At 36.6% G+C, this 27313-nt stretch overlaps 2 protein-coding genes across 2 annotated transcripts in view; both read right to left on the reverse strand.

Moving 5' to 3' along the window:
- LOC121411310 (alkylglycerol monooxygenase-like) overlaps positions 1 to 13658 on the reverse strand; it is a 34686-nt gene extending 21028 nt beyond the window's left edge. Inside the window, exons 1-2 of the mRNA XM_041603968.1 lie at positions 13590 to 13658; positions 1576 to 1713 (exon numbers count right to left, since the gene is read on the reverse strand). Coding sequence (XP_041459902.1) covers positions 1576 to 1692 — 117 coding nt within the window. The 5' untranslated portion in view covers positions 1693 to 1713; positions 13590 to 13658. The remainder of the gene's footprint in view (positions 1 to 1575; positions 1714 to 13589) is intronic.
- A 1860-nt stretch (positions 13659 to 15518) lies between these two features.
- The window catches only part of LOC121411311 (host cell factor 1-like), a 33238-nt gene continuing 21443 nt past the window's right edge, over positions 15519 to 27313 (reverse strand). The window contains exons 16-25 of the mRNA XM_041603970.1: positions 27067 to 27153; positions 26552 to 26633; positions 26042 to 26158; positions 25367 to 25606; positions 24860 to 24966; positions 23881 to 24027; positions 23125 to 23313; positions 22239 to 22510; positions 21591 to 21692; positions 15519 to 20921 (exon numbers count right to left, since the gene is read on the reverse strand). Of these exons, the coding sequence (XP_041459904.1) occupies positions 20867 to 20921; positions 21591 to 21692; positions 22239 to 22510; positions 23125 to 23313; positions 23881 to 24027; positions 24860 to 24966; positions 25367 to 25606; positions 26042 to 26158; positions 26552 to 26633; positions 27067 to 27153 (1398 nt within the window). The 3' untranslated portion in view covers positions 15519 to 20866. The remainder of the gene's footprint in view (positions 20922 to 21590; positions 21693 to 22238; positions 22511 to 23124; positions 23314 to 23880; positions 24028 to 24859; positions 24967 to 25366; positions 25607 to 26041; positions 26159 to 26551; positions 26634 to 27066; positions 27154 to 27313) is intronic.

The following is a 27313-nucleotide window of genomic DNA, read 5'->3' on the forward strand; positions in this document are numbered from 1 at the left end:
AAGCTTTCTTTAGTTACATATGCATGCATTCCCCAATAATTCTACATACTCTCTACCCACCTACATGTATATGAACATCAAAGCACATATCTGACATTGATAATGATGACCTGAAAAAAATATGTACCAAATACATATCTGTATAATTTGATCATACAGTATACAATAGCTTGGCAATTCAATTGGTACCTATTCAAAGTTCAATGACCCGATGTCAACATCTAAGGCAGAAAGCGATTTAATAACAGAAGTTCAAAAAGATCCTATTTGCATATATACATGTATATAAATTTACTACCAAAAAGATCCTACATGTAAATAATATTTGTGAGTTAGCAATTAGTCTAATCATGCTGTAATACATGCTTCATATAACCCTAGCTCAGTCAGTCATCATCACAGCACCATTGTAAATATGCCCAGGTATTTCGGTACATCTGACAGATATCATATCAAAGTATCAATAAAAGGGTAATTAGCCCAAAGAATCGTGTTAATCATCAACTAAAACAGAGCTTCTCAAGATTGCATGCATGCACATTACAAGTCATCAAGAAACCAGCAAGTAGATGAAATCAACTTAATTTTTTAAGATTCTTCCCAGCTCAAAATGGTAAACTACATGTATTGCTGAATGTGGACTCCCAGAAGTTGAATTACATGTAGGCAGGCCTGTAGGCCTACATGTTAATTACCATTAACAAAATACACAGCAGATAAAGGCATAACAAATCTAATTCACTCCAAACATAAATTGAACCTCCTTATTATCTTCTCCTTTGAAAATTTGATTAAATCTATATTTATTTTCTAACATTGATCCTAAATAGGTAAATAAAACAGAAACTAGCCCAATAATGATGAAAAGAAACATCAGTAATGAATGACCTAACGCTTGATTCCTGCACCATTGATGTTATATTGTAAAGTTTAGTTTAGTTCTTTTTTGTTTTGATAATGTTCATTGCAAAGTTTGATGATGAGGGTTAGTGTTAGAGAGTTCAAGTTTACTTAAATTAACAATTACATTTTCTAAAAACTATATTTACTATTTCATTCAGTACTAACAAAGACAATGAAACAAGAACACTACAACAATGACAACAACAAAAATAAGAATAATAATCTATTGAAGATAAAAAAATAATACTACTATAATGATAATAAATAATAATCATACTACTACTACTACTACTACTACTACTACTACTACTACTACTACTACTACTACTACTACTACTACTACTACTACTACTACTACTACTACTACTACTACTACTACTACAATGTACTACTACTACTACTACTACTACAATGTACTACTACTACTACTACTACTACTACTACTACTACTACTACTACTACTACAACTACTACTTCTACTATACTACTACTACTACGACTACTAATAGCAATAATAATGATGATGATGATGACATTAATAGTAGCAATTAAAAAAAAATCATAACCCAGCAATCAAACTATTTGGTATTCAGGCTAATAGAGCTTTAAAGTTGATACTTCATACATAGTTATATATTCTCACTGTTGTATAACATTGTAATTTAATCTCACCTCAACAATGTACTTGGGAACTTCATCTAGTGTTTCGAATGACGTTTCATTTGGCGTTACTGCATAGAACATGCGCCTCGTTCCTGTAACAGCATCTACTTTGAAAAAAGTATCCATGATTCCTTAAAGATCCATCAACTATAAAGAAAAAGAAGGTAAAAAACAACTATCAAATAATCATTCACAAAAACACAATTCATATAATATGATACTACGATCATTGACCCTTAATGACATTTGACCTTGATCATGTGACCTGATATGAACTATATCTATAATCAAAGTTATGGTGGCAATTCAATAATTACCCCTAACATGGCCAATGTTCATTGACTTTAAATTCCTTTGACCTTGGCCATGTGACCTGAAACTCGCTCAGGATATTCAGTGATATTTGAATTTGATTAATCCCCTACATGGCCAAAGTTCATTGACCTTTAATGGCCTTTGACCTTAGACATGTGACCTGAAACTCAGGCAGGATGTTCAGTCATACATGTACTTCATTACCCCTATGACTTTGTCCCAGTTTGGCAAGATTTCCATATGCACCCTCAACTGAAATAAAAAAATGGAGACATGGAGGTTCAAAATGATATAGCCCTAATATAGAACATATGATGGGGGAGTGGAAATACATACCAAAATATGGCTTTATTGAGTTTATTCCATCAAATTTTCGAGAAGGATCTAGTGCATGTAATTGTCCATAGACATTGATTTCTGATTCATATTGAATTGATCTGAAGAGAGCCTGAGGCTATTTTTCCATTAAAGAATATTGACAAGAATCATAATGTAATATTCCAAGAGTTTGGGAAAATATTCCATGAATCAGTGGAATATTTTCCCAAACTCTTGGAATATTTCTGGTATTCCATTCTAAGCCATCAAATGTAATATAAATATTTATGCTGTTTGACCTGCGACCCATGCGCATGCATTGTTTTGAAATCGGCCATGAATAATACGTGTGAAAAATTAGATACTGGCCCCAAATCACCAATTTTGAAGATAACCAGAGGATGGACACAGAGTGAAATAAGGGTGTAGAGTAAGAAATTAAGCTTTAATTCCTTCTTGATTTATTTTTTTCATATAATTTTTACAACAAATCTTTTCTTCATCCTTTTTCCCGTCTTTGCCACTCGGAGTAACGGAACGAGTTCACCGACTTGATGTTTGGGTAGGTGGAGCGTAGTGAAGTGGAGTGGAGCCTGCATAAAAATCACTAGAGGTACATCTATATACAGGGCGGCATTTAAACAAGCAAGCTTGAGCTCCAAAATCATATGCATCGCGAGAAATTGTTCCAATCATTTTTTTAACCATCGCAGATCGGTATTTAAATTATGATTTTGGTTGAAATATAAATTGCTTTTGCTGTTTGCCTTGTGAGTGTTTAGATCTGTTTAGTTTTAAGATGTTGGGTCAACCACCCATGTTTGTTGATTGATCCCATGCACTTTGAATAGCTGTATTCCCCCCCCCCCCCGAACCTTACCGGGTGCTTGGCCGTAAATACCCCTGGGGGGGGGCACTCAGTATATAATAGTGGGTATGTGCCGCGGAGGGGACCTCCATTTTTACACACATTCGGCTCCAAGACATAGCATTTTTGTCTTGAGAAAAAGAACAAAGAAAGCCGCTCCAAAGCATAGCATTTTCTTCTTATAAAAAAAAATCCGCTCCAAAGCTTCGCATATTTTCCGTTACGACGTTCCAGCCGTATTGATCTGCTACAATGAGCTACAATTTTGGTGAAAAGCGGCCGCAGAGCACTGTCCGACCATCGCCTCTGAGCAAACGCACCCGGCACTCGTGCCGCAGGGCTATCTGCGTGCACGTATGCCCCTTCCATAGTGATGAATACGCAATCACTCGCAGGCGACCCGTTCCAAGGACCCCGTGTTCGCAAACATTGATTGTTCCAAAGCCCGTTCCAAGGACCTTTGCAACCTTTCAAGACTTATGCCTCAGCCAAATAGTAGACTTTCCAACGAGAGGTCAATCAATCCTAGATGTCTTCCTCACAAATCGTCCATCTCTAATCAGGAAATGCATCCCCTTACCAGGTATCATTGATCATGATATGGTCCTCACGGTTGCTGACATAAGGGCGAAGATACAGAGATCTTTGGAAGAAGGCAAACATGGACACCATCAGAAAAATAATGGCAAGCTTTGCTGTTGAATAGCTACTTGGCCCAGACTTCTCTAGATACCCCAGTCGAAAGTCAGTTGACAGGGATAAAAAGTAAGATCTTATCTGCACTTGAGGAAGATGTCCATCGAAGTTGACCTCATGCAGATTTAGCCAACCCTGGATCACGACAGAATTGAAACGTCTCTCCAGATAGAAGAAAAGATCATTCAGAAGATCGAGAGCTGCCACAGCCGAGATTGACAACACAGAACACCGTAATTACAAGGAACTTAAGAAAACTATGCAAAGGAATGCTGTAAAACCTACCAGACCTACATCTCAGATCTGATATGTGGAGAAGGTCCCAGTGGAGGCAAGAGATTTTGGACATTCATTAAGAATAAAGCTGTGTGACAAATCTGGAGTATCCCCACTCTTGAGAGATGGCGTACTTCGATGTGACAGCAAAACAAAGGCTGCTATCCTGAATGATCAGTTCTCTTCAGTCTTTACGAAAGAAGACATAGACAACATTCCTGACATGGGAGCTAGTCCACACCCGAAGATCTGCAACATTGAAATTGGTTCTGAAGGAGTCTGTAAACTGTTGTCCAAGATCAACCCATACAAGGCACCAGGACCTGACAGCCTTCCTGCAAGTATCCTGAAGGAGTGTTCTAAAGAGCTTGCACCTGTCCTTTCTTTACTGTTCCAGTCCACCCTACATCAAGGTGCAATTCCATTAGACTGGAAGGCTGCATTCATCACACCAATCTTCAAGAAAGGTAACCGGCACGAAGCCTGCAATTATAGACCAATTTCATTGACCTCACTTGTGTGCAAAACCCTTGAACACATCATATTCTCAGAAATCATTCACCTGGAATCTAACAGTATCTTGTCTGAAAAGCAACATGGTTTCAGAAAATTCCACTCCTGTGAGTCCCAACTGCTACTGACCATACATGACCTTGCCAAAGGGATTGACAACAAACAGCAGATAGATGCAGTACTTTTCAAAGGCATTTGATGAAGTACCACATGAAAGACTCTTGAGAAAACTAGCCTTCTATGGCATCCAAGGAAATCTTCTTGGTTGGATCAGAGCCTGAAGTCCTTAAAGATCGTGTCCAACAGGTGGTGCTTGAAGGAACTACCTCTCTCCCAGCCGATGTCAACTCGGGCGTACCTCAAGGGACTGTACTTGGCACGCTTCTCTTCTTGGCCTACATCAAAGATCTGCCTAAATGTGTCCAGTCAGAGGTGCGGATGTTTGCCGATGATTGTCTTCTCTATCGACACATCAGTTTGCAATCTGACGCAGACACACTCCAAGAAGATCTCACTAACCTGCAAGATTGGGAAGCCAAGTGGCAGATGTCTTACAATCCATCGAAGTGTGAAGTTCTGAGAGTGACCAGTAAGGCGAAAAATGTCATCAAATCGCCTTATTCTCTTCATGGAGTTGAACTTCCAGCTGTTGACAATGCCAAGTATCTCGGAGTATACATCAACTCCAAGCTCAGCTGGAAGACGCATATTGACAGTACATGAAAAAAAGCAAATAGTACACGAGGATTCCTCCAGAGAAACCTCTTTGGCTGCCCCAAGAATATCAAGGACCAGACAAACAGGACATATTTACGACCTATCCTTGAGTATGCAGCAACAGCCTGGGATCCTCACTACCAAGACTACATCTGGAAACTTGAAATGGTTCAGAGGCGTGCTGCTCGATTTACACTTGGAGACTACCACCCCAGACAGTGTCACCGAAATGCTTCACTCATTGAAATGGCAGTCTCTCGCTGAAAGGAGAGCTCGTCTGAAAGTGATCATGCTCTACCGTATTCTTCATGGACTGATTGCCATCCCACCTGAACCACCTTACCTCTACCCAGCACTACAATCTTCTGGATGACGACACACTCAATATCGACAACAATTGTGTAGGACCTCTGGGTTTCAGAACTCCTTCTTTCCTAGTGTTGTATGCCATTGGAACCAGCTCCCTGCCAATGTAACATCTGCTTCTACTCTAGAACAGTTTAAGAGGCAGAGGACCTCTGGGTTTCAAAACTCCTTCTTTCCTAGTGTTGTACGCCATTGGAACCAGCTCCCTGCCAATGTAACATCTGCTTCTACTCTAGAACAGTTTAAGAGGCAGCTGTACAGGATAGCGCTGTGTCAGGCTTAGATGGAAAAGGAGTTAGTTTTTACTTGCACAAGTAGCACTTTTACCTTATATGTACATACACCTTTAACCTCATAAGCATATTACTGAGGTTTGACAATGCAGCACTGCACAAAGTACGAAAATACTCTACCCAGATGTCTGTACTACACCCGGAAGAAGACCCTCCTTTTTACAATTAGCCCGCTCCAAGGCCCCCGTTTTTTGTCTCGCCCGCAGCACAGATGGTTGGAACTACCCTTATTGACCATCTAATCTTCTAAGCATTGTATCTGCAAAAATATTCATCAATTTTACCCAGTTTTCGTCTCATTTGTGCAGAAAATTGAGCAGATCAGATTCCATATTTCGCTTGGCGACTATGATTCAATCCGCGTATATATTGACGAACAACGAATGCGACGATTTTACGTCTTTTAAAAACCGACCACCAGCGGTACACGAAGTTTACGGCCAATTCTTGTTGCGGTGGCGAAATATTTTACTCTTTCAAATCAGTTCTATGATATGAACATGCTAAATGATCACCTCACTACTTCCACTGCGAGCTCCGGCACATGATTCGACGATTGACGACGGATATTTGTTCTATAGCCGTTTCCTATCGGATTTCTTGGTTTTTCAGCGGGGTTTGGGTTTGGTCAATACAATTTTGATTAATTCTACTCAATTTTTACTTTTCATTGCTTCTTTTTTTCTCGTAAAATCGATTCTTACCGTTTCTATGGACACAGCGCCTACCGTCTTGTGCGTATCGCTTGTAATACGCAATAAGTTTAACTCACACAAGGTGGTTGGTTTTCAAAAGAGCAGAGATGCCAAGTTCAAAGACCAGTTATGCGTGAGATTTTTTTGTGAATCTGAGTGAGATCACAGACATTGTGTACAAGTATATGGGGATAGGCTGTGATAGTTGCTTGAGACAGAGATTTGAGGGGATGAACAAGAGTCCAAAATGCTTGAGTCTCACGCATAATGCGTGAGACTTGGTAGCTCTGAAAGAGGTGGTCGATATGTGGTAGTCTCACCATACCACTTTTTTGGTTGAGTGCCCCCCCCCCCCACTCACACATCATGCGGTTAGTAATACTAACCTCGCACAACGCATGTGATTTCATAGTGGACTTTGACGTTTTCATTCATCACACGAATGTGAGGGAATGAAACACGCCAAAGTCCTTTCAATATTTCTCCACTATGACTCTTGCAATTGAACATTCATATTTTAACTTCATTCTAAAAAGGAATTATTTATAAAACTGTTTTTATTGCTTACTTCCAAATGTCAACCGTTCAATCCGTCCTTAGTTATCCTTGATACTGCGGTGGAAAGTACGCAAACAATCGAAAAGCAATTTTTCCTATCGAACATTCTCGATTCAAGTCGTCAGCGCATAATAGGAAATTGTACCAAAAATCAACAGGTTGCATCTCATGTATATACTTATTGGTAAAGTACGCCATCTTTTGACAAGATGATGATGAAAGTGGATTGAACGAGCAAGAAAATAATGCTGATCGCCTAGAATGCAGCTAGCTTGCAAAACCGTAAACAAAGGTACGGTATACCGTAAACAAACGGTAGGCACTTAAGAACCAAGTTTGAAAGGACACTCGTAAAATTACGTCACTCTCGCGATGAATATTCATTAGATCGTGGTCGTGCGTGTTCAATACAAACTCTCTGCATGCATGCACTCAGTGTGTATTGAACACGCACGACCACGATCTAATGAATATTCATCGGCGAGAGTGACATATTTTACGACTATTCTTAAGTGCCTACCGGCTTGTGAATAATATCGCGCGCCCTCTTTAGGCAAAAATTGATATCCACGCTGATCCAGAGGCATCTACGTGAAGGTCACGAAAAAAATGCTTTTATTTCATTAAAAAACAGCAAAGAGAAGTCAACAAACGATCCATATGATTTGGTAAGTGTTATAGCACAATTAGAATCCGTAGCTATGATGTAAAGTCATAGTTATTTGAGCTAAAAAGGTGTGAAAGATTCGCGTGTACCAGGTGCATATGAATCCTTCACACACGAGATGATTTGAAACCATGGGTGCCCCCCCCCCCCCCCGGAAATACCATGACAGTAGCTAGCAGCGCCTCCGTTTTGCCTTCCCCAATGTCCGCCTCGCAAAGAAAAGTTGCGTTAAATGTTACAAATTGGATAAAAACAATGCTGAATTATGCCGCTTTAGAGCTAGAATAATGATCAGAAATACATATCGTTGCGCGTTGCTGAAATGTTTTTGTTAATTAAAACCATTCACAGATGAGCAAAAAAGGAAGTGACATTAAGATTATGGAGTGTGCAGCACAAATTAAAGAACCCACGAATATGTTTTGAAGCCGCCAAGCACGAAAAATTAATCCCGCGAAAATAACAGCATCATCGATCTACACTAGTTAGGCACGGCCGTAGTCACTAGATGGCGCTGTCGCGGAAGTGCTCAAAATTTGTACGTAAGTTTCGTCCGCTTGTCAATGAGTGAAATCGCATAGCGATGCGATATCGTCAAAATTAAGCCCCTGTCAGCGCGGATGAATATGATATTTTCTCTTTGTGATTGTCCTCCCGTGCGATGAAAAATATGTCATCGTAATGCATAGGACTTTCGCGAGCTACCGAAGTCATTTTCGTGCCCCAAATTCCATGAAATCTTCCAAAAATAACCATGAAAGTGTCGGTAAGTCAAAAGTGTCGTGAGTTGCTCTCAATTCTTACCTTATTTAGTTGTATTTCTTGCAAAATGGGTCTCGAAGTGTTCTGGATTTTCCGTTGATTGTGAAACTTGAATTGATTTCCTTTCTGTGTCTTGCAGTTAAATTGCAGCGCGGGGAATCGCAAGGGCTGTGGAAGCCCTTCTCAGTGAGGTTTACAAGCTGAGCTGCCCTTGAATTTGGTCGAATTTCGAGCCATTTTAATCGCGCGCACGGAATGATTAATTAACATAACAATTAGCAGATTAGAGATCAAGATTACGTCACGTACGTGCGTACGTGTGATACACAGAAATGAAATAGAACTTGAATCACACGGAATCACAGTCAAGAAATGCTTTGTTTTCTTTGTTTGCTAAATGATTTCCTGAATTTAAAATCATGAATAAACACCAGAGTAATGACATGAAGGAGATAATCATGGTCATATGAGGAATAACTAAATATTTTCTGAAAACGAGTGAATATGATGGGGCAATAATGTGCATGCACTGGAAAATGAACATTCACCTCACTGTCAGTGGTGTCAGTCACTCAGACACAGTGCTTTACTGCCTTTTACTGGCATTTTCTTTGCACTGCCGCCGCCACTGGTTTTTCTTTTGCCAACTAGATTAAAACTCATTTATATATTAATATGTTTATTGCAATTTTTGAATAAATGGTAATACAAAGTGGAAAAAAATTAAGATAAAAATAATTTGGACTAAAATATGCCATAACCACCCCCCTCTAAAAAATACACACTATCTTGAATGACTCGTTTATTTAATTTGCATTGAAAAAATAAATAATTGTATTTATGCACTTTTTTATTTCTCATTCTTTCTGCCAGAATATCAGATGCCATCATGAATAACCTCGCCTCCAGATTGAACTCCTAAACATCTTGACAATGACTATCTACTGAGATATCTTGCCTTCTTGAGATTGGAAGTTTTAAGTTCAAGTCAGAGTGACCTAAGGCCCTACTAACAAGAAGAATCCAGATTTACATAAAAACAAATCCCACGAAAGATACAAACTGATTTTACTCTTAATGTGTAGTGTGTATGTGAGACTCTGTGTTTGTGTTTATTTTGAGGAGGACCTCCTGTCTCTGTTTTTATTATTTTATTGACTGAATGAATGATCAATACCTAAAAGTGAGAACTGATTTTTGAGGAGAGTACATTAGTGTATGGTTTTGAGTGAATTTGATTTGAGTAACTGTTTTTCTTTTATTATTTTTCTCATAATTATTATTTTGCCTTTTATTTTCTATTTTCAGTTATATATTGTCAGTTACATTAAGTTGAACTTCCAAATTTGATCAAAGTGTTCAATTCTTGGGATAGAATTTTATCAGGTAATAAAACTGAGTTTGATAAATCTAAAAAGGACACTGAAAAAAATATGAACACTTGGAGATGCTCACTAAGAAGAGGAAAAAACATGAAAGGAAATGGAACTTAAGTGGATGTTATAGCATGCCTTTCGCAGATCTCCAAGCACCAGGAATCATAGGCGGCGGAAGTGGGGGGGGGGGAGTATCTCCCTAAATTTGAGGTGGGGAGGGGACGATTCCATCCCCCTCAATTTTTTGTTGATAACCTTATTTTTAAATTTTTTTTGGCTTGTCAATTTTCAATTTTGTTTCCTGTGTCCCCCCCAAGATATTATTTGGTCACTATCTTTTTTTTTTTTGGGGGGGGGGGGGTCAAAAGATTTTGGCGGTTCCCCCTAAAATTTTTGGCTTCCCCCACCAATGCCAGGAATGTTGATGTTCAACTGAGAGTTGCTGAAGTGGAATCTCCGTTTGTCTGTGAACTTGTTATAGAGAATGATTATTCCAGGACAAGTTAGATGATATTACCCAGCCCATAGCATACATCCCAACAATGGAATGGAGGCAATATACCCCTGTAATACATGAAGTATCATATTATCTTTAGGTTGGTTTGGAAAGTAAGTCCTCTAGTCAATATTAATGTCTGCCCAACAAAATGGTACTATCTGGCAATTTGGTGGTTCAATCACAAGCAGAAAAAGTTTAGTAAATTTACACTAGTAAGACAAATAAACAAATATAATACAGCCAAACTGTCTGACCCCTTACTTGACTACTGACTTAACTAATTATTGAAAAATGACACGGGATGCTTAGGCCCTTTGTAACCATTTCATTGGGCAGACTGAAGCAGATGACTAGAATTCATACTTTCATGAAGATGAAGGAACATCAAAATGATTATTACAATTTAGCAAATATGAATTTATAACACTGTCATGGTTATAAAAAATAATGAATTTCTATCAAGTAAAATGACAATACAATGTAAGACATAACTGCAATAAAGTAATTTCATTTCCAAAAGATATCTTCCATAATTCAATAACCAAATATTTCTTCTGCACAAAGTGTATGAAATGCTCAGTGTAAATCATGCTGTTTATAAATCTCTAGGAATTTTTTTTTTTTCAAAATGAAAATACATGTAAACTTAATCAAAACCAGGGGTGGTGGATCCAGGATTTATCCTGGGGGGGCACATTTTCAGGATGAAAATTTGTCAAGCAAAAAAGGGCCTTACGGGGGGGGGGGGCATTCTTTGATGAAAATTGCGTATTTTCATTACATCTTGACTGTAGCTCTCAAAGGGGGGGGGGGGGTTGAGCTAGATGTGCCCTCCCCCAGATCCACCAGTGATAAAAATCAACATTTATGAAAGATTGCATACCTTATATTCTGAATTGGTAAATTCAATGCATATGTCTACAAAATGAAACTGACATGTTTGGATAAATTGCTTATTTTTGTTTCAAGAAAGAATTCATCAATAACAGCTTAGAGTTATTGAGAAAACATCAAGAAAAAATAATATTCTGATATGCAATAACTATATCTATTTTATATATGCTTTTTTTTCCAAAAATTTAATCCTTGACATGGGGGGGCTGGTTTAGTAGTCAAATTCACCCCCCCCCCCCCCCCCCCGTTAAGTAAAATGCTTTATCAAAATAAGATTATGCTATCATTTATAAATTACTGCATTTTGGAGCCCATTAAAATTCAAAATGAATCATAGAGGGCAGTGCCACACCTTATTCACTGAAATTAAGGAGGGGCATGCACAGCTGAAAAACTATCAGCAGGGGCAATAATTTTCACTGCAATGTTAGATATCCTAAAAAAAATCCTGAAAACACATAATTAAAATGAAATTAAACTCCCAGGAAGTGCCCCTGTATACTATTACAGCCCTTGACCTGTATATTCTCAAGGGGTTCAATAATTCCTTCTCTTCCCTTGTAGAGTCGGTTCGGGTGCGAATGTGTCTGAAAAATAATAAGTAAAAAAAGGATCATTAGTAAAAATTGTAGATAGAACAGAACATATAATTTTTAAAAAATTTAGCAAGCAAAAACAAAGATTGATCTGGCATTGGAAAATAAAAGGAAATTAATTAACACCGCCCCCCCCCCCCCCCCCCCCCCCCCCCGCTTCAACATTTTTTTTGTTGTATGCTTCTGCTTGCAACTTTATAAATTTACCCGATACACCTTTCAAAACTTTTGGCTCCATTATCATGATTATGCCACTGTTCAAGTATTATTTATTTGGAAACCAATGCTAAAACTATAAGGTGAAATGAAATTATATAAAGAAAAAAATATATATTTCACAAAGTATAAAATCATAATGATGTAGGTCATGTTGAAATTAGACACTGGACTGGACTCAAAATTAGATCAAGTGTAGTGTAGACCAAATGTAAATTAGACAAAGTGTAGACCAAATGGCAATTAGAATTTTTTTTAAACCAAATGGGTCAAGCCCATTTGGTATATGTATAAAGACTAAAATATATGTATATAAGTTAAAAAATATAATTAAGTAGCCTAGGTTGTGCTGAAATTAGACCAACTGTAGAATTAGACCAAGTGTAGACCAAATGGGTTTAGCCCATTCGGCATTAGACTAAATGAGAAGTGGGCAAATTGCATGTGAACCAAATGAATATACATATTTACAATGTGGAACTGCATGATATAAAGCCAATTTTATGTACCAGTATTTGACAAAGTACAAAAATATATAATTATGTAGGTTATGCTGAAATTAGACCAACTGGACATTTCACTAAATGAGAATTAGACCAAGTGTAGACCAAATGGCAATTTAGTTGACCAAATGGGTTTAGCCCATTTGGCATTAGACCAAATAACAAGTGGGCAAACTGCATGTAGACCAAATGAAAATACACCAGAAAACACATTTCACAAGTTGGGACTGATATAGAGAGCCGTAGCAGACGACGGAGATGGGTACATGATCTGCGTCCGCAAAAAACGCGCACGCATCTATGTACTAACATGAAAAACAGCATATAGGACGATCTGACTAAAAATCGCACATGCGGGGCTATTTGAGAGTCACAGCAGAGGACGGCTAGCAGACGCCGACGGGCGCGCGCATTTAGCGAGCACATCGTGATCGTTTAAACTATCGATAGTAAGGACAGTGCATTAACAGGGACCCGCGATGTCTATGACTTTTTCGACCCATGTTGGTGCTATGAAATTGCTCTTTTTTGCAGTTTAAATGAATTTTACGTAAGTTTTAAGTGGTTTCACATGACAAATTAGATATTAAGAAATTTTTTGATATCATTCTTGGGGACAACAAACACATTTTGAAATTCTTGTTGTCCTGCCTACACTAGTTAGTCTACAGCATCTGCACTGCACTGCACTGCACTCTCATCAATCAACACCACACCAACCACAACATATGGGACCGATCATCTACAATATTTGCTAGATCAAATTTTAGTCTTCATTCATGTCGTTAGTTCTTAGTAATTTACATTCAAATGAGTGTGCCAGTGTGTTATGATCATAAACTATCTACAAGTTTAATATCAACATATAAATCATGAATTGCCACAATATACTTACCGAGAAAAGTGAGATGGCTCGACAGGACTCTACCACTCAACTAGGTCTACACCTTTCTTTAGTAACGGTAACCGTATTTCTAGCTCTGCCGCGGCGCGGCCGGCCGCCGCGCCGGCCGTGCGGCGTCGAAAGTACCATGCAATTCCGTCCGGCTGGACATTGAGTCCCGCGCTGTTGCTTGAACGAATTGCGCTTTGTGGCAGTTGTGCCCCCCCCCGGATTTTTATTTATGTATCTATTTGTCTATTTATCTATCATTTATTTATTCATTCCATCTATTTATTCATTTTAAAATTATATATTTTTCTTTATTCTATTTATTTTTTTGTGGGGGGCAGATATCCGGACACTATAATTGCAAGAAACTTTCGATCGATTGTGAGTCTATTTTCGTTCGCAAATCAAGTATATGCCGTGTAATCAATTGCAAATGTGCGATTTATTGCTAATCTGCTCCATGAAATAAGGAGTTTAATCTGATTTGCTAAAGTTAAAAGTGATCAACTGTAAAATTGCAATAGAACATTTGCGATTGATTGCAAATATTTTCTTGCAACACCCCTTAAAAATAGATAAAAACACTGCATGAACTTGTTAAAGGGGTAGTTTACCCTGAAGGAAAGTTTGTGGTAAAAATTACAGAAAAAATGATATAAAGTTTAGGTGAAGGTTTGAGGAAAATATGTTAAAGATTAAGGAAGTTATTGGAATTTTAAGTTTTGCATTTTGTGACATCACAAACGAGCAGTTGCCCCATTGGCTATGTAATATAAAATGCAGGAATATCATTTTTTTGATGGTTCCTGATGACTAATTTTTTGTTTTCTTTTCATGACCGGGTGAAAAATGATTGTCTGTTGATGTACAAAAGAAACAGTAAAAGCAATTTTCTGAGAAAATGACATTTCATTGATTTTTTACCATTCGCTTTGGAGGAATACTGCTCGTATATATTACATCACAAATTAAATTATTAAAATTCTAATGACTTTTCAATTCTTTGGTGGTTTTTTCTCGAATCTTTGTCAATATTTGTTATCATTTTTTTCCTACTATTTTTACGACAAACTTTTTGTCGGGGTGAACTTCCCCTTTAACAGGTTAATAGGCCAAGAGCCAATTAAACAAAATGATACAATAAGTAGACAAACTGCTTGTAAAAAGAATGAATTGGAGTCTGCCTATATATATTCATTAGAGATTAGTGGTTACAAACCTGCCACATGCTACATGTCACAGGCGAGGGGATGCAATACACTGCTTGACTTGCCATTTAAGAATGAAATGTGAAAGGATGCACCTACACAAATTGCCTGAGCCACATTTTTTTCATGAAAGGTTGATATGATACAAACTCTTACTGGAATATCAATTACCATGACAACAGTGAAAATACTGCTTCTTGTTTGACCCTTCCAATGAAAGTTATCATCCCAGCAAGAGTTGCTATCATAGCAACTTTTTGTTAAATGGAACCCAGACTTTCATCTTTAATTTACTTATTTGCACAAATAAATTCATATACCTCTACTTCCTTGTATTACAGTAATTCTATCAATGTGACACTAGGGGGCTCATTTGTGTGGAGAGAATATCATCCGAGTCCACTGGTCATGTGTCTACATGGCTGAGTTGGCCCTGATGACTATAAGTGAAAACCTTTGAGATCATCTTCAACATACACGGCTGTGGGAAGTTGACTTATGATGTTGTACAGCATAACTATTTTACCATGTAAGCACTACAAGTTGTACTAGCATTAAATCTAAAACTGTCAATAGTTTTCCATAAGTAGGTGAACACCTCACATTTCAATAACATTAAGTTTGAAAACAAAATAGATATACTAAATATATCACATAAGATAGAAATCTAAATGAAGAAGACAGAATAAATTCTTTGGATAAGAAAAAAAAGACAACTTATCAATTTGAAATATACAAATTTTTTTTATTGTTCATTCTAAGAAGTACACGGAAAAAAGGAGCGCTACAGGACAAACATGCACACAAAAATAATAAGGGTGATATTTACAATGTACATAACCTGCATTACTGAAACAATTTCTTTGTACAGGACAAAAATGCAGCTTTACAACATTTAAACATCAAACAAAAGAAAAGAAAAATCAAAACTTTAGTTTTGAATGACAACCAGACATATTTTCCCTTCTGTATACCTTCTACTGTTATCATTGACTACACAAGCACCCATACAAGTTGGACTTTATCATTTAACAGTCACCCCCATAAAAAGGAAAGAAAGAAATATATGTGCTCACTATAAGAAGCATTTATCTCATTTACTAAGATATTGTATTGATTTGGAAGCACTACCTCAAACAGTAAGGAAACATATTTACTTTTAAAACATTTCTGTATGATAACCCCAACTCTGCAAGAACTAAAAGAATATTCCACAAGTATTTTGTACATATCAATAGGCGAAACCAGGGCACCATTCATGATGACTATCAGCAAGGGTAAGTTGTCTTTGACAGTTACCAAAGCAACAGTCAGCCAATCAAAACTTATGAACATTAAGAGCTTTTTTCTCAAATAGAAGTGGGGACGTAAATTCATCATACAATCATTAAATTCCTGACATTTAAAAAAGAGTTTTCTTTGAAAAATACACCTTAAAAGAACAATTCGGAGATAAACTTGATACGAGTGCTGATCAAACCCCATGTATGATGTAGGCCTTTCAAAACCCCTACAATTATTATTCTTTCTCCTTCTGAAGCAGCCGAATAGATAATTTGGAATGTTTGTGCTGATCTACTTGGTTCAGATGGTCCAAAGCTGAAATACAATACAGACATTTTCCTTCAATTTGCCTAGGTCAAACCATCATTTGCACAATACCTTTGAGGGTAAAGATATTATACAGCCAAAATTGGAAAACATTTGCTGTTGCCGACTGTCCAGTGGAAACTTTTATGTCAGCTGTCTTTCAACAAAAGATATGCTATTGAGAGCCCTTATAAATTCATTGGAGGCTGGTTATCCTCGTCTGTTCAGAAGATTGTGAGAGTCACACAGGCCTGAAAGAAATCAAATTATATGAAGATACAATACACCTTCATGGAATGTTTATTTCTAATATTCTTTCTCACAACAATACAGGTTATTGATGTGCTTTGCATGCCCCTTCCGAAACTTACCATCATATGCCCAAAGTCAATCACATCTCGTATGAGGTGAAGGTGAACAAAAAAGAAACAATATCAAATTACCCAATTGATAGAGGATTTCTGTCATGTATCAATGATGGATGCGGTGAGGGCATTGTAAACATACTACTTGACAGTTTGCTTACTATTTTACAAGAAAAAAAAATCTCTTTGGACGTTCGTACAGGTTCTGATACCCAAGTGGAGAGCTGGTTAAAACATGAAAATCCCTGAAAAATTAAAAGCTAAACTCCCCTTAAAATATCAACAGTCTGGTGAATAATAGTCACTTCGAAACTAAGGCCATTTCTCAAATCTATTTGCGTATTTACAAAGCTCTAAGAAAACATTAATATATTGATCTTTCTCTCACACACTACCTCTTTCTCTCTCTCACTCTCGTATCTTTCCTCCCACACACGCACACATTCTCTTTCTAATTTTCTAAATTTCTTTATCCTAACAATCAACATATTTCATTTGTATTTTTTGCAATCTGAATAAAATCAGAAATTTAGGTCATCCTTTCACCAACTCTAAATTTCTTTCTATTAAATTTCTCTATTTCATATACCTGTAATTCACAATCCATAAAAAAATCAATATTGGAAAGAAAAGCCAAATTTACAGCCCTTGGACAAATAATGACAAAGCTTACAAATCTATTTCTTGCTGAACCTGCAGGCCAGACAAGAAATGAAATCGAAGCAATATTTCTCCAAGATATAATTACAATTTGATGATACAGATTACACATTTGTTTACTACTATCCATATTGATATGACAACATGCCTCCCGATTCATGCAAATTATAGAGATAAGGATATTAGATAACCATACAGTGAATGTAAATCATCAACATCAAATGAAATATACACAATATATTACAAGACACTCTCAGAGCAGTCTTAACTTCAGTTGTCAAATACTGAACCAGTGATATCCTCTCCTATTTAATCTAACATATATATGATTCAAGCACCCAGTAACTTGTTGCGATGAGCATGACTCTATGGAAAATAACATTTTTGGCTATACTGTCACTACATGTATCTGAAATTTCAGAGAATTAGGTGAACATTATTGGAAAATTGGAAAGGTAGATAGTTTTGTGATGCTATGAGACTTTGCTTTTGAAATTCAAAGAAAAGAATATCAGGTGTCCCTTATTGAAAACCATGCTAATGATAAGAAATAGCTGTATTGGTGAAAACAATGTCAGTGAAATTGCTATTTTCAAAAAGGAGGGATTTCAGCCTATAATTGTTTCCTCCCCATCAATCAGCTATTTCGCTATCTTTCACCATGATAAACAGAACCGTGCCTCATGGTTTACAATAATACATCCATTACCTCCACAGCCCTCACAAGCTAACTCGTCTTAAAGACAAACATCTTACTTTCCACACATTAAATGGCCAATGCTAATTGGCTCTGCTTTCATATGTTATGATTACCCTTATTATCACGATCATCAAATGCCCTTTTGCAATTCGACCAATGGCACTTAAGCAGTTTCCGACAGAATATGAAAGAATGTGAGGAAAAGAAGTTTAATACGGAGTGCTTCACTCTAAAATCTGTAAATTCCTTTTCATGAGAGATTGTGTCAATGCTTGCCAATTCATTACTCTTCAAAAAATTCTTACCATATCTCAATACAATTTCATCTATGAGAATAAAACAAGAACTCCTCTTTTTACATACATGTGATACACATTTCCTCACTCAAAAATCATTTACTTATCTGAAATTTTTTGTTTACAACAAATTAAAAACTTCTTCATGTACAATCTGTTCTTTTCTCCTCCAACATAACAATATCATACAAAATAAATATATATATTAGACAATGCCACCTAAAACATGTACATTATGACTCAACTGAAACAATAATGCAAACAATGCACCAAATATACTATAAAATCATGAACAGGATAACTTTGTATGAACAATTAAAAAAAAAAAGAGTGTGAAAATCTAAAGCATTGTTACCTTTAATTAAAGACATCCCGTTGAGCGCTTTTCATTTTTCATTCAGCAAAATTTAATGTGACTCTCATTCCTCAAAGCTGCCTTACTGTTTTCAAATTGATTATCAAATATCAAATCCACTTTAAACTTGTATACGATTTTTATTCTTCATCGCCTAGAGCACTCTATGCCTTTATCATCACCAGTTATCTAAATTGGATACAACCCACGATAGATGCTTGTTAAAGTTCTGAATGGCCATACAAAGAGAATGTCATAAGCCTCCTTCTTTGAGAAAATGCAGATTTTGTTCCAAATGTACATGAGATGAAAATAGTTTTGAGATTTGAAATCAATTTTGCCTTTACTCCAGATGTACTTCATATTATTATTCATATCACTTTTTAATCTGCCAGATTTGAATTGACTGTAAATAACTCTGAAATTCAATTCTATTGTTATTTATTTCCAAAGTGGTGAATCGGTATCTTAGAGGAGGCTTGAGATATCAGACTGTAAACTGTAATAAACTCTGTCAGTTGGTGCAATCATTGACCAACTAGTAGGTCCATGGTGCAATCACTAGTGAGACAATCCTGGATAGAGCTCTGTGGGACACTTGTCGGCCGAGCCACGTTCCAAATATTTCCTTCATTCATCCTAAATCAAGAATTCAATTACTGCATACTATAGGAAGTCCCTTTATTACTTCACTGAATATTGGTCATATTTATGCAGTTTCATAGGTGTGACTGTACTATTTATGTTCTTTTCACTAGTGCTGTCATCGACAACGCTTTTGTCACCAAGCTTGTCAATGAAATGCATTTTGGCAGCCAATGCGAAATGCCGGCAGAGATTGCCTGTTTGCGACATAGAATTATACAAATTTGCACTGGCGCTGAAAGTCGAAGTTAGACATTCGATGTTGGCGTAAGATGTACCAAACAAAAATTGTTTTCAGTGAGTGATTTGTTTTTCATGCTAAATGAACTTGATAATGAACAAGTAATCTTACTTCAGACAGATGAAGTGAGCAAGAAGCGCAACTCACTCAAGCAAAATAATATACCCAGTCATGTATCCAGTCTGAATTGCATGTTGCACTTGTCATTGCTTGAGCATGAGGTAGCCCGATCAATCCTGACCATAAAGCGCAGCTATCAGCTTGATGAACAAACTAAACTCTTGCTCTGCTTGCTGGCTTGAGCTCCATGACCTTGTTTGTTTGTACTGGAATCAATAATAAATTGCATAAAATTCCATGCATACACGATCGGGCAGCACAAAGATTGTGCATTTGTCATGAATTAGATACTTTGGAAGGGCTGCCCACATCTTGCTTTGTGTATCACTCGTGCACTCCAACTGCCTAGTCCATGTCGAATATACAATCCATTCGTCTGCTTCGCGTCTGCAATTTTACATAGCATTCAAGCAATTTCACTTTGTTTGGGACAACACTTTTGGGACAACTTCTAACTTTCTGGGTAGTAAGTGATATGAAAATAAAAAGAAAAAAAGAACTGGGCCTGTTTTCATTCTTTTGATTTCTTTCTCAATGATAGTGCTACTTTTCACCCTGTTGGTTTATATGTGAGACCATTGGAATGTAAAGGTGTATGAGCAGCCTCTATTATCATTAATAATTATAAGTAATGCCATATTCATTTTTTTCTCCATAACCCAATTAGATAGGAAATCAGCTCCAACTGCAAATCTTATTAAACGAGTAGGCTTGCTTTAAAAAGAAAATCCCATCCAATTCCATGCAATTCAATGTTTACTGTAACTCCATTTTTGCAATCACATCAAATTTAGCTGAATGCAAAAGTCAAAGGATACATCTACTGTCTCCGGTTTGCATCAAATACATTCACCTTTATCTAACTTTGCCCTGAACAGAAAATAATAACAAAGCACAAAGTAGGTTAAAACATTGTAGACTTGGGCAGGTAATATGTTGACTTTGATGACTCTCATTCACTAATTTGTTCAAGAAAGGTCAAAAGGTCAATGTCTCTTCATAGAAATTCATTTTCTTGTGCAATAAATGTGCTTTCCACCATGCTTCCATGCTTGAATTCAGCTGTTTGTTCTGGTGATACAGTATTATTTTCCTTCCTTTTATGCCGTTTTGGAATCTCCTTCACTTTCTGATTTCACCTTCTTCACCATTGGACTGTTGATTCAAAGACACAAAAAAATGAAGAAAAAATGTCAAAATATAGCCGTAAAAACATTATACAATTTATATTCTATATAGAATACTTGGTGCCTACACCAATATTCCTTAGATGTTCTTTCACATTTTTGTACTTTTTAATCAACAGTGGTTGTTACATTGTATATCTAAACATGTTTGTTTCAAGTGAACAGTCTCTTCTTCAGATTGCATTCATTTTCCCCAAAATAAACCATGAGACAAAACCCAAAATCAATTTCTCAAGAACTACTTAACATTTTTTTTTTTTTTTAATTCATTCGAATATGAGTCCAAAAAGAATAGTAATCTTCTCAATTTTATCCAATATTGTTTCATAACTGCATTCTTCATTTTAAAATTACAAAAAATAAAGAGTTGAATTAGAAGAAAACTTAGAAGTAAAAATGTGACATATGCTTGTAAAGAGAGCATAATTCATCTTCGGGGGACAATATATTGCCCCCCCCATACAATCCAATCTGGAACACATTTCATACAGACTTATGATTATGGTTACTATGGTAATATCATGGAAACATTTTTTTTTATTGGCCATTCAGCCATGGTTATTATGATATTATAATAATTGTGGGTCCTTTATGAAATGGGCCCATGGACTATGAAATGATTGAAGGTAGATCTTACCTTTCTTGAGAGGATGCTGGTCTCTTGGCAGCGACAGTAGTTGTAGGTTTAGCAGCAGTTTGATTGTCTTGAAGCCATCTTACCTGAGTGGCTGGTCCATACCTACAAAAACAAACACAGTAAGAAGATTGGTTACAATTATTACACACTTCAACATGAAAGAATACAGACTACTGGCAACACTAGACCAAAAGCTTCAGTCAGTTTCCTTTGTTGTTCCTCTGGAAAAAGTCTTGCTTCACTAAACCTCCTTACAGAGACTGACAATATTCTGCACAGAGGACCAATGCCCTAAATTATTGATTTTTGCTGTAAATAAAAAATAGTAGAAGTTTTGAAAGTAATCAGTATCTAGTCATCAACACCACCTTGGTATCATTTCAGAACAAAATAAGAATCAGTGCAGTAGCATAAACACCCCGATTTTTAGGGGAACAACTCATTGAGCCTGTAGGGTATAGCCTAGGAATTTATACAAAAAGTAGATAAAGTGATTGTTGACAAACAAGGATAAGACGATGTGGGATGAAACCAAATGGAACATGGATAAAGCAGGTGTAGACCAAATGGCAATTTACCATGTCATCATAGAACAATCCTATCTTAACAGAAGTCAAATGGTGAATCTGTAATAAATATTAAACTCACCCCTTGACATTACGTGCAGCGATTCTGAAAATGATAGCAGGTTTGCTGGTGCAGTCGATGTGAGCTGCTGCCAGGTTGGCTGAGCTCACGACACAGGATGGATTGGGCCCGCAGTACACCCGGACAAAGGCTAGCTGGGCTGGGGTAGCAGGCTTGGCATCTCCTGAGGCACCGCCCATGGTGCTACGTACGGCAAGGTAGACAGAATACTCCTGGATCTCACCATTGGTGTTTGCCGGAGGCTCCCATGATAGGTGGGCTCCATCAGGACTCTGCATAGACAACATTCACAACAAATTAATAAATGGCGAAAGGAAACGGTCAAATAATCAGTGGATTGAAAGAGTCAAGATAGACTGAAAACATCTAGAATGCTTACAGAGCCGAAGTAACATTCAAAGACTATGAGCTGAAGTGAGATGTCAATCACACACCCCTTTCATACAATTACAGACAGCAAAAACAAAGAGAAAGGAGTGAATAATCTAAAAATATGCCTGTGAATTGGCTTAATGATGTTCTAGCTCTAAGTGAACAATATATCCATTAATATACTTTATAGTGGTGTAATATGTCTCACACAGAGTCACCCTTGCATTTAGGTCAAATATACTGATTCAATCAATAAATATATTCTACTTTAAACACATGGGTATAAAAAGGGAAGAAAGAGGTTTTTTTTTTCCAAATTACCTTCCTCTTCTGAATTTAATTAATTTTTTTAATAATGCAAATTCAAATAATGTAGAACTAAACAAAGACTTCAAATATGTTTTAAATATAAAGAAAATCATTCTTTGAGATACACTTTCCTTAAAAATATAAAATGAATAAAATGGGAGCATGAGGAAGATCCGAACACTTCACCATGTGATGATTATATTACCTTGCTGATTCTAATAGCCGAAGGTGCTCCTGGGAACCCAGGCAGACATGTCTTGAATGCAGAGATCTCACTCCATGGACCCCTCCCACAGGCGTTGATACCAGCTACCCTGAATTTATAAGCCGTGCCTGGGTGAAGCTCCTGCTTCTTGAGGAAACTGTGATCTGGTACACTCACAACATCGATATCCTGGGATAAGAGAGAGAAATTTGAGCAGGGGAAAATAGAAGGTATATTACGACTTTGATCGACTGACTGATGGCTTGACCAATCAGGAACCTAACAAAACAGGACTATCCTGTTCCTGAAAAAAAGAAAACCAATTGAGCAAGCTCACTATAGTCAATACTCAACTTACATGAAACATTCCCTGCGCAAGAGATACTTTTGGGTTCTGTTCACTGATTCATGTACAATGCCATTTTCTTTCACTGTTCACAGATAAAAAATTACATGCTCTTTCAACCCAATGTTATGGCTGTGGTTATGAAAATCTTCATTTAGAAGACTTACTTGCTCACATATCTGGTCGCGAAGATAATTATGTTTCAACTTTAATTTGTTGATTTACATGGAGTTCATTGTAAGAGATGAATCCCACATAACTGTATGAAAGCAATCTAATAATATAATTGGATCCATAAATTTATCACTAAAGATATATTGATAGTTGAATAGACAATAGGGGAATCCAACATTATTATCAGAATCTCAAATACAGGTAAAAAGCCACAAAATGTTATATCATATACATACATCTTCATTTCTGTTGATAATCTCTGATGGTAAGTGATAGTGTGCTACTGTCGTGGTGGTAGACTTGACTATTCCTACATCATACCACTGGTTGCCATCTTTCTTGGCAAGCTGAATGGCTTGGCCTATCGCTGACTTGCCATCCTCCTGAAATAAAACAAAACAAACTAAATATTCATCCACTGTAGGGTATATATTCAAATCTTGGTCTACAAGCCATTGGTCTACTTCTTAGACAGTCAAATACAACATGGGCTAAATATATTTGGTCTACACTACATTTCATTGCCTAATACCCACTTGGTCTAATTGTCATTTATCTAATGTAAAGATGGTCTAAATTGGCAATAGACCAAATGGTTAAAAGACAAATTAGGATTAGACTATGTATGAAGAGACTAAACAAAATGTAGACAAAGTGGTGGTAAACTAAAGTGGCAATTTACCTACATTGTGAGCTATAAAACACATTACGAGCGAGACATGTTTACCATTCTGGTTGATCAATACAATAAAAAATAAATTGTAGTGTCAAATATATGCTTGTTTATTAATGCTCCATCTGATAAACCAAAAGATATATCATAGCTCAATCATGGTTTTATAGATATAATATTAATGGCATAACATACTTTCTGTGCAGAATTGTGAATGCTAGAACACATGCTGTAAATTTTTCTCTAAAAATGGTGAAATTGGAGTGGAGTTTCCTCTTTTGTTCCAAATAGTACATCATTGGAAGTAATGATACTCACTGCATCATGGTTAAAAGAATAATAGACATGACATACAACAAATTTACATAATAATCATGTACCTAATAATATGAAATAACCAAGCCTGCAAATAAATTCAAATCACACTGGAAGTGTCCATTAAAATCTTTAAATCTGAATCAAGTCAAGTGGGGCAGGACTAATGGAATACAAGATATACATGTACATATTAAAGAGCAATTAGTATAAGGGTGTGTTTTTACCGATTTGGCGTCAAGTCCATTTGTGACAGGTTTAGCCGTCATCACTGGAGGACCAGCTGAATTAGCAAGGGATGCCATCGTCATGGCAATAGACTTTGGATCTGAATCTGCAGGGATAAAAAAGAAATATATCTTTTTTAAAAATGAACAAACATCAGCAATTATCATATCAAGCAACAGTCATTTCAAAAGATGACATTGACATATGGACTCAATGAGAGAGTTTGAATATCATGCAGATTGAGCTGTTTTTTTAAATTGTTTTTAAAGGAAAAAAATTGTTTCTTTACTCTGAAAAGCAAGTACAGGGAGCGAAATGCAAGTTTTTTTTTTTTTTTAAATTGTAGCATATCTGCATTCCTACAATGATTAATGATCTAAAGTGCACCAAAAACTTTCTCATTTCTTGGCACTATGATAATCATCCAAACTCATGCACTACTAGTACCCTGGTAATTAAGGAAATGCACCACTACCAGTGCATAGCTAAGTGTCATCTAGACTAACCTGCATCTTGGTTGGCATCCTTGGTATCCATCTGCTCTTCTCCCATAGCTCCATTATCCAAGGCCTTATCCTTGGTCTCTTCAGCAGGGGCCCCGTTGGTCTTGGTGGTATCCGTAGACTCTGCCGGTATCCCTGTACCAGGGGCGGGGGAGGGGTCTGTTTCCATGGGGGTGGCTTCTGGTTGTTCCACCTTCGGATGTTCTTCCGGTTGTTGTTCTTTTTGTTGTGACTCTGCTGGTTCTGTAATAAAGTAAGTTCATAGTCTTCAATCTTTACCCTATATCCTCTTTCTGCCTATGACAAATAAGTCACATCCACACAAAAGCAAATGGAACAAGTTTGAATACGACAAAGGACATTTGCTCAAGGAACATGTTTAGAAAGGACTCTCTTCTGAAGAAGCTTAGATTAATAATCGAAGCTACAATAGGCTCCGAGGAGTAAATATAAGACCAGATTTGGGCATAGGAATGATATTACTTTAGCTTTGACAGTATTCAACCATGAATCCACAGTGCGTTATTTAATCACAATGAGTAATGGATTTAACAAGATTATAAACCATGTGATAAGACTGCTGGAGGTAAGAAAGACAAATCAATCTCTCCAACATTCAAGTAGCTTTATTTTGACATATGACCTTTTGATAATAACAAGATACTGAATACAACTAACCTGAAGGCTTCTCTTCTTTCTTTGTCGCATCATCACCCTCTGATGCTTCTGTAGTGGCAGGGGTTGCAGCCTCTTGTGTTGTGGGAGCTGGATCAGCAGCTGGTGCCGTCGTCGTTTCTGCAATTAAAAAGGCAAACAAAAAAACTTGGGTTCCCCACGGAAATAACTTTTCATTACAGATCATGTTTAATATATATTCACTTATCAATAATCTGGGAGCTGAACACTTGATAACTAAACATCTGGCAAATGGTGCAAACAAATTTCTTGATCAGACCTCAATTACACCAAAACTGCATTGTCTTAAATGTTGATTTAATGAAAAAAAATGTCTACTGTAATTCTGGGTGTTCTGTGAGAAACCAGGGTTGATTTCTATTACAGTAGCTGTTCCCTATATCATGCCCTAACCCTTTGAACTTGAAATTATACTGCGCAATAGGCATCATCATCTCTGCAAAAAAAGGAATACCCCAAGTGCCCTTCACCATGTTTTCAAGCATTTCCTACCTGTCGTTGGTTGTGCTTCTGAACTATCCTTGCTTTCTTCTGTTGGTGTAGGTTTCGTTTCTGTTGAATCTTCAGCCACCTTCTGTTGTAAGAGAAAATACAGTGATTAATGTCACAAAATGTATTGATGAAAAAAACAAACAAATTCATACATAAACTAATGATTAAATTCTATCATGAAAGAAAACAAATAACTGACTGAGGGATGATATGAAATATTTCTTTATGGAAGGTAATAAGGTCCTTGAATTATAAATAAGCTGTTTGGGATAGATGTAAGCTCTGATCTTTCTTCTCTTGATAAAATTTCACTGTTACCAACTCATGCTATTTAAATAAACTTCTAGACTTGTAATGCCAGGCGCCATATGAATATACTCTCAAGAAATCCTGGACACCTATGCAGTACAGAAATGGTAAACTAGAGATTTTCTGTATTATCAGTTGTTTTCAAAGTAAATAAATACTTGATAGACTTTTGAGATAAAATAATGAGATCATAAAAATATACGAACCTGTTGATCTGTACTTGGTGAGCTGACTGTAGGTTTGGTGCCTACCGTTGATATAAGTGTAGTCTGTGCTGTACTTACAGTGCTCAACTAAACACAAATAGATAAATGCATGTTTTAATAGAGGCTATTATATGAATAAAAAGGTTTTTGTTGATGATGCTATCTTTCTTTTCCATTGTATTTTGAATCATACAGTCAATTAATTAGTATTTAGATAAAAAAAAATCTTAGATCATATTATGTGTTA

This window comes from Lytechinus variegatus, chromosome 3 (genome assembly GCF_018143015.1).
Source record: "Lytechinus variegatus isolate NC3 chromosome 3, Lvar_3.0, whole genome shotgun sequence".
NCBI lineage: Eukaryota > Metazoa > Echinodermata > Echinoidea > Temnopleuroida > Toxopneustidae > Lytechinus > Lytechinus variegatus.